The 12536-nt window shown below is 53.7% G+C and overlaps 1 protein-coding gene across 2 annotated transcripts in view; it reads right to left on the reverse strand.

Moving 5' to 3' along the window:
• Window positions 1-7190: 7190 nt before the first annotated feature.
• Window positions 7191-12536, reverse strand: part of SLC4A3 (solute carrier family 4 member 3) — a 34561-nt gene continuing 29215 nt past the window's right edge. For both annotated transcript variants that reach the window (XM_064661101.1, XM_064661100.1), the window contains exons 19-23: window positions 11639-11805; window positions 10991-11244; window positions 10568-10737; window positions 9922-10095; window positions 7191-9175 (exon numbers count right to left, since the gene is read on the reverse strand). In XM_064661101.1, coding sequence (XP_064517171.1) covers window positions 9098-9175; window positions 9922-10095; window positions 10568-10737; window positions 10991-11244; window positions 11639-11805 — 843 coding nt within the window. In that variant the 3' untranslated portion in view covers window positions 7191-9097. The remainder of the gene's footprint in view (window positions 9176-9921; window positions 10096-10567; window positions 10738-10990; window positions 11245-11638; window positions 11806-12536) is intronic.

Genomic DNA, 12536 nt, shown 5'->3' on the forward strand with positions numbered 1-12536 from the left:
TATTATTTTGGTTAATAATGTGGGATTTTTAACTACTTAAAACACAGAGCATTCTGAGGTAGATGACAGTATCTTGTCCAACATCCAACTCAAGACTTCAGCCACTGCCTAACCTGTGATGACCACCCCCACCACTCTTCCACCTTCACTATCTGGACCTTTGAGTAAAGTTTCCTGATATATGAGTCACTGTCAATGTGTCCTTCCATTTTGATACCAAGCTGCTGAGAGCTGTCCTGGGCATGACTATCCAGCCTCTTTTGTACTTGTGCTGGATTAGTTTAATCTATACCACTTTCCCTGCCTTATGAAAACATCATGCAAGACAGCACCAGAAGCCTAACTGCAGTCCTTATCTCACATCTAATACTTCTATCCGCAAGGCCAATTACCGTGTTAGAGAAGGGGATTAGATCAACTCACAGTGATGTGTCCTTGACAGTCCTCCTTAAAGCCACACATTTGTTGTCAAGCTGTTTCTGCCACAGCCAGCTTTCTCCTCACAAGAGAACAGTTCCTCCGCTATTGCTGCTTCTGCAGACAGTTTTGGCTGTTCAGCTTCTCCATTCTGGCTGGTAACCCGGGAGCCATGGAGCTCCTCATAGCCACAGGAAAGTTGAGGCTCACCTTTCTCCTCTGTCTGCCTGCCTGCCAGCAGTTTCCACCAGCAGGCATCTCCAGCACCAGACATCGCCTCCCAGGCTTCTCTGGAAAAACTTTGGCCATGGTTCCTGTCATCCAGGGTGAAGTAAGAGTCTTACCTTTCAAAACGCAAGGTTTTTAGTATTAACACTCTTGACTGACACCTTCTAAGAGGGAAGCAGAAGGTGGCTTGACTCAGTCCTTAGAACAAAGTAATTTTACAAACTATTCAGGCAATAAACATTGGATTCCATAAAGGGAGCAGCAGTGACTGATGCTGTAAGCTCTGTACTCTATCAGCCTGGTAGAAAAGGTGGCAAGAATCTTGACAAGAAACTTAACACCTGATATGTGTTCCTTTCTGTTACAGGATTAAAGCACTAGTCCTACATTCATACTCCCCACCTGGAAACTGCAATGTCTGAACTGTTTCCTAACTAGCTTTAGGTGCTGTTCCTGGGAAAGGGTGGCTACAACCATCTGCTTCTTAAAAGAGCCTTGATAAGCAGATGATCACTGACTTGATATCACTAGCTGGCCCAGACACTGCCACTACCACGTCTGGCACCTCAACAGGAGCTATTGGACACATCGGCAACACGATGAGCACAAAGAAATCAGTAAGGGTTGGCATGGGCTCCACTGTGCAGGACAAGCCCAGGACCCCTCTCTAGCCCATCAGCCTGCCCTCCTCCCCCCACCTTGGGGCTGCCTCCTGCCCCAAGCCTGGCACAGCAGTGCTGCTCTTGTGTTTGACAGCAATGTCACCAACCCAGTGAACTCCCAGCCCTCCGCAGTAACCAGGGTGCCATGTCTGTTTTCCTTTGTCAGAAGAGAGCTGGGCTCTGGTAGAAGAGAGCTGTGGCAAACAGGTGACTGTGGGTCTGGGCCATGAGCTATCCCTGCATCCATGAAAGGAGCAGCCCTCTGGTGCTGCAGGCAGCAGGGCCCCGCACCCAGCCATGGCAGCAGCAGACAGTGAGTCAGCTTCCTGCTGGGCTTTCCATACCAAGGGAAGGTCGGCAGAGGACTGGCAGGAACAAGCCGAGGCAGGAATTCCTCCTGGACACCAGACAATATCTTAATTTCCTCTTCTGCCACGGGTCTGGCACATGGCTGGGAGGCAGGCAGGCCAGTATGCTGCCGCTGCGGGTGGTGAGCATCTGCCAGACTTGCTCTCCCATTGCCTGCAAGGGAACAAGCTGTGACACCTTGGCTGCAGGTGCCACCTCCCCAATGGCTCATCAGAGCTGTGCTCGTAGGATACGGGACTGATTTCCTCCACCATCATTCCTGGGATGATCTCATTTGGGAGAGTCAGCAGCGGAGCCAGTGTACATTGGACCCAACCGAAGGCACAGGGAGGCACGGATTCAGGAGGAGGGCACTCGTGCTCTGCTATGCATTGCCACCATTGCAGCCCCAACTGCCAGCCCCTGCTGCTTTGCTAGGGCCACCAAATTCCCCCTTGCCCAAAGCACAGGACAGCCAGGAGAGTCCCCCTTCTCCAAAGGGGAAGAACTACTGAGAAGCAGCAGACAGAAATCAAGCATGATGCCCGTGGCCAGACCCTGGCAGACCACCAGATGCCAAAGCACTCTCCTGACATAGACTGCACACATACAAGGGGAAGGGGACACACAGTACACACAGTAGGGTGCATGCTGGCCCTGCAGCTCTGGCCCTCTCCCTGTTCCAGTTTCACAATTCCTTGAAATCATCTTATAAATCAACTCTTGAAAATGACAGTTCCTCCCTTCTCCCACTCCCAGCCTGTGGGTAGCCTGGCCACAGCTCAGACTTGGGCAGGGTCTGGCCAGGCCAGCTCAGGCTTGGACTGCTTGAACTCAGCACACAAAGCTGGGGACCTCTCCTCCAGCCCCATCCCCTGCAAGGTGATGATGGTGATGATCAAAGCCATGCTGAAGCCCTCCTTGCCCGGGGCTGCTCTGAGGCTCTGCGACAGGAATTAGCCCAGGCTCCTTGGGGACAGGATCATGTTTGTACCAGATGTGTCCCTGCTCCAGAGGAATGTGATTAAGGATGTCTGGAGACGCTTTCACAGCATCACACCAAGCACTGAGGCACCTGCTCCCCCAGAGAGCAGGAGTGTGAGGGGGAGCACTCCTCGTAGGGGGCAACAATGTGGGGTGGGGAGTGTTTATCTGTCCTGGGCACCCTGCTGTCTTCTGTCTCAGCCAGCATCAGCAGCGAGCCTGTCTCACTGCAATGTGCAGTGCTGCATCCACATGCTACAGAGCTCAGGCCAAGGGTGCCTACACCCTTGCTTAGTCTGATCACAGTGGGAAAAGCTTCTTATCCCATCCACGCACAGGAATGCCCTTCAGTGCCACCCCTTCTCTGTAGGTCAGGAAAACAGGATGTCGTCTTCATTTTCAGCCTGAGCACAAGAGCAGAGAGCTGGAGCAGATGGTCCCAGAGGGTGGATGCTGGGAACATTCATCCCACTGTGACCATGTGCCACCCCTTGGCCTTTGAAGTACCCTCCCAAGCTGTGTCACTGGGGCCAGCATTAGCTGGGACCTTCTACCAGCTCCATCTGCACTTGGCTGCGCTGACAGACCAATAATAAGGTATCTCCGGCTTTCTCTGCAGATAGCGGTCCTGGTCTTGTTCCCTCAGCCCAACCCTTCCTTCCCTTCCCTGCCACATCCCAGGCCACACATCCAGCTCCCAGCAGCAACAAGCTGAGGTTCCCTGCCTCCGCTCTCTTTATGCTGCTGCTGGTTTGCTTGGGGCCAAAATGTATCTGTGTGTGGCTTTTACACCTCGGCCATGAGAAATGCAGTCCTGGCGGCGAGATTGCTGAATGAAGGAGCTGAGCTGCACAAGGCTATAATTACAGTAGGAGCATGTGGGGATGAGGCCAGCCGAGTGCATCCACCTCATTTCCTCTCTTATTAAGCCTGCCCTGCTTTTGTTTGACCCAGACCAAGCCTTGCTATTAATGGCATGATGCTGTGGAGGTCACAGATGATTCTGCTACAAGCAGCCTTGTGGATTCTGCCTGACTGAATGTATAAGCAGGGCTTTGCTCACAGATACCATTACTACAGGATTCATGCTGTAGAAAGTATGTCAGGCAGCTGTGGTGCAGGCGTTTCCCAGATTGGGCTGTTTACCAGATATGGCGAGTTCTCTGTCTCCAACTGCAACCAGCAATCCAGGCAAGCAAGCAAGGAGGTTAAATGGTGTCATATCACTGCCCCTGCTTGTGGTCAAGGTCTTCTGATGGGTGCTGGTAGCTGGAGCCATTTCCTCTTCCTCATCTTGCCTGCACTGCTTCGGCTTGCAAAATCATTTCTGTGCTGAAGGAGAGAGCTCTTCTACTCTGTGCATCTGCAGCCAAACTAATGCCAATCCCTGCCCTGTTTTGTTGTATTTGTCCCTTATAAGTCCCCAGGAGGCAACCTGAAATGCTGGGCTATTGGACTACCAAACCCAAGAAGCAGGCAAGGCTGTGCACCTCCAGGGCTGAAAAGTGAGTGCAGCTGCCGTTCAGAGCACCAGTAGCTGGCCCCAGCATCTGGCCATCTGTCTTTACTGAGGATGAGAGCCTGGTACAGAAGGGGCCAGCTGCTCCCCAGCCTCTCCTAGCCCCAGTGACGTTTCTGTATTCTGCGTACTGGAAGGGGGGGGACATCCTCCAGGGACACTGGACTGGTGGATGAAGGCAATCATCCAGCTGGGCTCCTGTAGCAGAGATCGCAAGGTTCCCCCTTCTCTGCAGAAATCACGAGGATTACCTTCCTGTCCGGCTCAGAGGCAAGATCACATCTGGCAGCCCAGGAGGTCACAGAACAAAGTGGTGGGAGAGATGGGAGATGTTGTGCAGCACCGATGCTCAGTATTCCTCCTTGCTCCGGCTCCATGGCCCCCTCTGAGCAGGGCAGAACACCCATGGGTGTCAGCCTACCTCCTTGCTGTTCCCTGCACAGAAGCAGCTTTGGTTTCTTTTTGGAAGAAGCTTTTTCAGAACTCAGGCTGAGTCTTCCCCATCCCCACCTCACAGCAGCATTGCCCCTCTCTGCACAAGCTCATGGGGAACCTTGCATGGGCACAAGAGAATTGCCCCAGCACTGTCCTCATTCACTTCTAAAGTCCCTTTGGGGAGCAGTCCCAGCACAGGCACCTGAGAGCCAGAGGGCTGGAGAGCCCTGCAGGGACAATGCACTGGGAGGGACGGGGCAGGGGCACAGGGCAGCAGGCAGAAGTGAACCGCCCAGGGCAAAGCAGCGAAAGCCGGACAAATTACAGGAGTACTCACTTGAATTGAAGAAACATGCTATCCAAACCAGTGCCCAGGATTCAGGTATCTCTGCAAGAAGAATGTCCTTTGCGAAGACCTATGCAAGGGAGAGTGGCTGAAGGGATCTGCATCTCTGCCCTGTAGTTCTGTGGCAATGCCTGTGGGCCTAGCAACTGGCTCTGGGAAAGGCTGGCTCCAGCATGAGGGACATGTCCAAACCTGCCGTTTCCATGGGGAAGAAGGTTTGTGTCCGTGCCCAGGGAGGGCATGTTCCTCCCCTGGCAGACAACAGGGCCCAGCTCAGCCCTTTCTCCTCGGTGCCTCTCCTGGGGCTGGTGAGTCCCTTCTTTTGAGTGACATGGAGGGGAGGTGGATGGAGGGCAGAAGGAGACAGAGAACATGGGGCTAGGGATGTGCAGCGTCTCCAGTGCTCAGCAGTACTTGCTGGTGGTCCTCAACACCTGCAACAGCAAACAGGACCCCAGCAACCATGAGCTGGGGCTGCTCTTGGGGCTTGACATGCAACCATCATCCCCCTCAGCATCAGCTCTGCTCTCCCCAGACTGATGCAACTCACATCTGAACAAACCCACCTGCACTGGGGAAGGCAAATACAACCGGAGCCGCTCTCACCCCTGCCAAGTGTGAGGAACTGCCGCCTCCTGCCATTGTTACCTGCCCCACACCCCCCAGGGGTAGGGATCACAAACCCCTCCTCATGGGAAGAGGAAAAAGGATTTTTGGAATTTATTTTAATGAAGTTTGGGTGGCTGAATAGCAGACATCAAAGCCCAGGGAGGGACTTTCAGACATACACGGGAAAGGGAAATTTTGCCAGTGGCTCTGGTTCACAGTTTTGCTGTGGAAATGGTCTTAAACAGCAGTTTCTTTAGCTTCCCAGCCATATAGCTGTGTGAATGGGTGCCAGTGGTATCTGACAACAGAGATGTGCCAGCCCCTCCCAGCTGCAGGGAATAAAAATAACCGGAGAAGATAGCTCGAGTGTACTTGAACCCAGGTGGCAGAAACAGAAACCCAAATAGTTTGCTTAAACATACAATTGTTTAGAATAATACAGTTGATAGTTTTAGGAACAGACCTTCTATTTTTAGTCTCTGGACAGGCTTGCTTTTGTAAAGATAAACCTCTTCCCATACAACAAAGAGGTGGGAGAAACTTCTGGTGGGAGTGCAGTCCTGGTCTGGCATAACTGAGTCCCTTAGAAAGGAGCAGGTGAACACTTGCCCCATCCCAGAGCATACCCTGGCAAACAGGGGGCCTGCAGACATACAGGGCCCAGCGCAGGAGCATTCCGAGTCTGCAGGCAGCCTCTCAGCTGTTGTCCCCATACTGCAGCAGCATTTTGCGATCCAGCATGCTCCTGGTGTGGCAGCACCCAGCAGCCTCTCCCTCCTCTGGTCTCACAAAAGTGGGGGTACCCCATGGAGCGCACCCCTTGCAGCTCTCTTACTCCTCCTGCCCCAGCCCATTCCTGTTGCCCTCCTCCCCACCCACCCGCTGTCTCTTCTCTGGCAGAGCAACCAGGACCAACTCTTTCGAGCTGGCCCTCCCTTCCAGCAGCACGCCAGGGACATCCAGCACCCAGGACCATCTGGACAAGCTGTGATCCTGGCTGCCTCCTCTCCATCATCGTGGCCACCCATGGAGGCCCTGTACTCTGCCCTCGAAGGGGATTCAGCACCTTTGTGAGGCACGTGCAGCGGTGCCAGAAGGGCTTTGACCTACGCAGCCTGTACCATGTGCTGCTGCTGGTGCTGCCACGGAGTTCCTTGGGGCAGGTGGGGAGCTGGCAGCACCTGCAGAGGCTCGCCCACTGCCAGCCTGGCTTGGCCAGCCCCAACATGGCCAGCAGCTATGTGGACTGGCTGACCTCCTACCTGTAGCATCTGAGCACAGTCAAGGAGAGGTTCGACACCAGGGTGGTGGTTCCACTCTGTGAGAACTTATAAATGCATGAGGAGCCAGCTTCCTCCCCATTCAGCGGTCCCCCTTGGCATCCATCCCCCACCTGGCTGCACACTTCTTTGCCCACCGGTGTAACTGGCGGCTGCTGCTGCAGGGGGGGACCCTCAGTGAGAGGGTATTCAGCCCCCAGAGCTTGCATGACCTGCATGGCTTTGCTGATGTGGGGCCCTTTGTGAAGGTCTTGTGGCTGGTCCCTGATGTCTTTTACCGGCAAGAAAGTTTTGTGTTGGGGAATTTCAATCAATTTATTGCCGTTGGCAATAAAAACAAAGGCGCAGATCCAGAGGCACAATTCCTGTGAAGAGTTTATTGGTGTAGCTGTTTCCACTACAGTCAGAGGAGTCACAATGCACAGCAACAACAGGCCTCCTACACTACACAGGGAGGACAGGACACACACGGCCACAGACACACAGAGACACTCGTCTCTCCGCCCTAGGCCCTGCGGGGGGGCCAGGCTGTGGGCAGGAACCTGCTGTGGGGGGAGGCTTCTTTCTCTGATGGGATATTTCTGCAGCCTCCCAAGGAAGGCATTGGACCCTCCCGTAATGAAGCAACCACCATCTCTCGCAGGAGCCAGGCTGGTAAGTGGGAATAGGGGCAATGTCTTGTCCCAAATCCAGTGGTGAAGCATGCATCCCAGCTTCCTCCAGAAGACCACTCCAGCTCCAACCATCAGGGAGAGGGTGGTGTGCCTGTCTCCTCTGGCACTACCCTTGGAGTTGCCAAAGGTAGTAAGGGCACCATCAAGCAGTTTCTGGGCCAGCTCTGAACAAATGCTGCCAGGTTGGTGAGACCCCAGAGAAGCCCTGTCAGGCAGAAAGGTGTGATGCACAGAAGTTCCATCTGAATATGAGGAAGAACTTTACTGTGTTGGTGACCGTGCACTGGAATAGGTTGCCCAGAGAGGTTGTGGATTCTCCCTCACTGGAGACATTCACTGTCTGGATGCAGTCCTGTGCCATGTGCTCTAGGATGACCCTACTTGAGCAGAGGTTGGACCAGATGACACACTGACCCATCCTGTGATTCTGTGTTTGGAGCTGCCCAGAGTTGATGGGGGCTGAGAGGTGGGCTGAATGCTGCTCCCTCCCACTAGGAGGGAACAGCTGGATGTGAAAGGTCATCTCAGTATGGCAGCAGAATTGGGGCTGGGGGTTTCAGTGACTTCCTTGTAGGGTTGCAAGGAGCCAGACTCAGTGGATCACTGCACAGGGAACAGGAGGGGACCCAAAGGACTGTTTTGTGCTTCAGCACTACATCTCTTGTATAGCTTCTTAAACATGGTTTATTCTCAGGGACAGAAATGTGGGCATCAGGAACTGGGATGCAGCCCTATGATGCATTTACCCCTGCAACCTTTGTGGAGGTGCAGAATGGCACAGGACTCCTCTTAGTTCCTGCAAGAGGGCAGACACTCAAGGCTTCAGGATACTTGCTTGTCCCCAGCCTCCCCTCCTGGTGCAGTTTGCCTTCGGGAATAAGGTTGGGAAAATTGAGAGGAGGCTAACAACCTCTCCCATGCCAAGCAAGAGCTGAAAACAGTTATGTGGGAAGGTGACTGCACAGATGATGGTCTGGAGGATAGGGCCAGGGTGCCTGTCCCTCTTTGCCTGTCTGCCAGGCTGCAGCAGCCCCATGGGCCAGGGGCTGTGGCAGAGGCCCAATGTGAGCACTCCTAGAAGGGGGCAGAGGGAGCAGGAGCAAGGCATCTGCCAGCTGAGTAAAGAGACTGCTGGCCTGGGAGAAGCCCACTGGCCATCCACAGGCAGCTTCTAGCCCATCTCTGTGAGTGCTCAGTGTCATGTGGTGCTGAGACATCCAAGCTTCATGGTAGTGGAGGGGGATGCAGTGCCACCAGCTGGCAGGGTTCCCTTTTACCACCTGGAGACCAGGCACAGGCTGCCTCCAGCAGGGAGGGGACAGACCCCTGACCCAAGGGCACTGAGGGCCCACACAGCTTTGTGATGTGAGAGGCATCTCTCAGCCCACTAGGTCCAAGAGGAGAGAGACTCACAGCCTCTGCTGAGCGAACGATGGGGCAGCCTCATCCAGGGCTGCCTCCTGCAGGGCTATGGAACAGCCATTCGTTGGTCCAGGCAAGAGATCGTTGACTCATGGCAAGTCCCCAGTTAGTTCTCAGGAGGGGTGAGCAGGTGCGAGTGGCCTGTCCCATGAGTGGGGAGGGCAGGTCCCAGCTCATACAGGCATGTGCAGCTCGTTGTACTCATCCCGGCCATCCTCGTCAAAGTTTGGCTCCGCATCCTCTGAGTCCAACTGGGAAGAGGCAGAGACCAGGCTCTGAAGGCCACAGCTGGCCCCAATGTGGGGTCAACCCTGGCACGGAGGGATCAGCACACAGTGACCCAGGCAGCTGGGCTGTGCTGGAAAAGCAAGGCTCTTGCTCCTTCCCCTCCCAACAGGCTCCTTTTTTAAACCCTCATGCCCATCTATGCATCCCCAGCCTGATGCCCTTTCCAAGGACCGGGGCTTTGGTCCAGCACTGCAGCTCCCCCCTCTTCCCCTGCTTGCAGCACCCACTCCTAGGTGCTGCTCCAGGCTGTTCTCCAACAGGAGCTCAGGATGTTGACAGCAGCAGAGGAGCTGCCAGCTCTCAAGCAGCTGCCAGCAACCTGGCATTGTGGTTACATGTTTAAGTGCCAGGCAGCCACAGGCTCTGCTGTGATGCTGGGCTGTTGCTACTGGCTCAGTGGGGAACTGGGGTGTCTCTTGATGAATGAGCCACAAGATGGAAGGGGAAACCTGTATTCTAGGCCCCTGCCTAGAAGGAACCTGCATTTCCTTGCTCAAGGCTGCCCATCCATCTGACACTGCACTCCCAGAGCTAAAACCTCCAAGGAAGCCATTCACTCACCTACTGCTGTTGAGCAAAGACCCCCAGATAACAGCAAGAAAAAACAAGGCTTTGATGGCTCAGGTTCTTCCAGCCTTTCAGGCTGCCAAATCTCCTCAATCTCACTGCAGTGTTGCAAGCTAGACTGTGAAGACAGCTATCTGCTTACCGCTTTGAGCTCCCTGTCGTGGAAGAAGCGGGGTAGCACGAAGCGTCGCAATGGCACTGTCATGATCAGGACGAAGGGGAAGGCCAGGGATGCCACTGTAGACTTCACCACCCAAAGCAACACAATGCAGGCCAGTTGAATGCAGGTGAAGAGATTCATTCTCCAGGTCTTCACCTAGGAGGTAAATCTAGTCTAAGAACACATTATCCTTCCACACAGATTAATGAACACACAACTGGCAGAATGTAACCCTTCTGCATAGATTAGTACAGCAATGCAACACTGCTGCATGCTCTACTTGCCTTTACAGCGAGGTAGAACTCCATAACACATCAGCCCCTGTGTCTTGGGAGCATACCCACCTGGCAGTGCAGTGTCCCTTCATCCACTCACTCCTATAAACTGTCTGTCCGTCCATACAATATACTGGCAATACACTCCTGGGTGCAGCCTAACGGCATGCTATCCAAGGCATACAATGGCATTGTACCACCTCTGTGCATGGCTTGCACTTCTCAGCACAAACTTGCAGCCAAGGAGGGTCACCAAGCCAAGCATCATTCTAGCAAAGTACTATCCTCCCCTCACCTACCTCTTCTTCCTCTGCTCCTCATTACCTGGTTCCCTGCAACTTGTCTTTGCTCACCTTGACAACGTAGATGTGGTCAGGGTGGTGCTTGGATGGCATGAAGATCAGAAGCAGCCGCTCGTAGAGCTGGATACCAGTGAGAGATGTAACCCCCATGTACAGGAAGATGCCGAAGAGCACAGCCAATGGGATCTGCCGCAGCATGTTCCCCATCACAATGGACAGACCTGCACAGACAGAGCTCAGGGCATGGTGTGTCCCATGCCAGCCCCTCCACAAGGCACCTCAACCTCCATCCCTCTTCCACCCCCTCTCTGCCCTGGGCTGCAAGGGAAAGGAAGCTCCAAAGGGGTTGGTGTGGGCAGTCCTGCAGTGAGCAGGCAGAGCACAGGCTGGCCTGTGGGGCAGGGACACTGCCAGCAGATGCACACGGTTGGTCCTGACCTCTCCCCTCCCTCCCTCACCCAAGCAGAGACTCACCAACGAGAGCAGCAATGAGCACTCCGGTCACACGCTGTTCCTTCACCTCCTCGATCCTGGGCTTCTCTCCTGGTGCGATGGCCTTGCTCATCACAGTCAGGGCATTGACATGTGTGACGGAGCGTACTGTCGCTGCGGTCAGCCAGGGCAGCCCAAAGAGTGCACAAAGCCCCCCCATAGTGCCAATGAGAAGAAGGTCCAGGTGGAAGCCAGAGCCTTTCAGCAACTTCCTCTCCTTCTTACTAACAATCAGCCTGAAAGAAAACAGAGCCTGGGTCAGTGCCAGGCCTGGGTCAGTGCCCAGAGATAGCACTGCAGCTGGGGACAACATTCAATTCGCTCTCTGGAGACAGCACACATGGGGATAACAAGGAGATGGCTGAGGAGAGGGATGGATGATGGCTGTCAGCTTCAGGTTAGAAGTTTCCTCCTGTGCTTGGCTGAGACAGGTCTCCTCCACACCACATGCCGGGGGGGAACCAAAAGATGAGTGGAGAAGCCAAGGTACAGCCTGAAATGGCCAGGATCCTGCCCCTGCTGTTCCTCTGGGATGCCCATTGCATCTCCATGTGAATGGCACCAGTGCTTATGCTGGTCTTGCCTGCCTAGGGGTTAGTGACAGTTGGGGTTGGTAGGGGAGGTACTCACGTAGTGATCTGTGTCTCCATGAAGATAAGAATGAAGACCAGGAGAGCAGGGATGGCAGAGGCAAACATCATCCACAGCGGAAAGGTCCCACTGCTGCCCATGGGGTGAATGAACCAGCCACGCTTGTGAGGAGATGTGACCGACAGGCCGGAAGGGACATTCAGCTTCTGGTGGTGTAGTCACAAACCCCAGCAATTATTCATCAATACACACCTGCCCACAGCCTTACACAGGACTAGCCTTGATCCTCCTGCTCTCCCTGGTCTGAACACTTCAGATGATGGCATAAGCCACCCTGAACTGAGCAGGACTTTCTCATGGGTAATCAATCCCCTTCAGTGCAAAAAGTCCCATGTCCCCTAACATGGGCCTGTCTCATTTCCTTTCAGCTATTGAAATTTCCTTAATTTTTGTCCAAAAGACCAAGGAATCATCTTCCTTCAGGAACCTCACCCCCATGCCAGTGGTTACAATGCTCCTTGACCTCTTCTTGGACAAATTAAGTGTTCTGAACTGCCTACCCTATTCTGAAGTGGCTTTCCAGACTTTCCAAGACTTTTCTGAGACATTTTTCAGCATTGTTTTTGCAGTGTGAACCCCAGAAGTGACCACATTCTCTGGAAATGACCTCACTTTGACCATGTTCAGAGGGAATATCGTGTTTGTGGCTCCCATCAGACCACACAGACTCCTAGCTGTACATCATCCTGACCCTGCGTTCATTAGCATTTGAACCCTTGGCTCTGTGTTCCTCTACAGCAATTTTTGCTATCTGCACTGTAGGGAGAGTTTATGATTTGCATTTATGTTAATCAGCGTAAGTATGAATAATATTCCTGGAATGCTTGTCCTTGAGCTAAGCTGTGTAACTAAGTACCATTTTCTCAGAAAGCTTTGT

The sequence above is a fragment of the Pseudopipra pipra genome, chromosome 7 (assembly GCF_036250125.1).
Source record: "Pseudopipra pipra isolate bDixPip1 chromosome 7, bDixPip1.hap1, whole genome shotgun sequence".
Taxonomy (NCBI): Eukaryota; Metazoa; Chordata; class Aves; order Passeriformes; family Pipridae; genus Pseudopipra; species Pseudopipra pipra.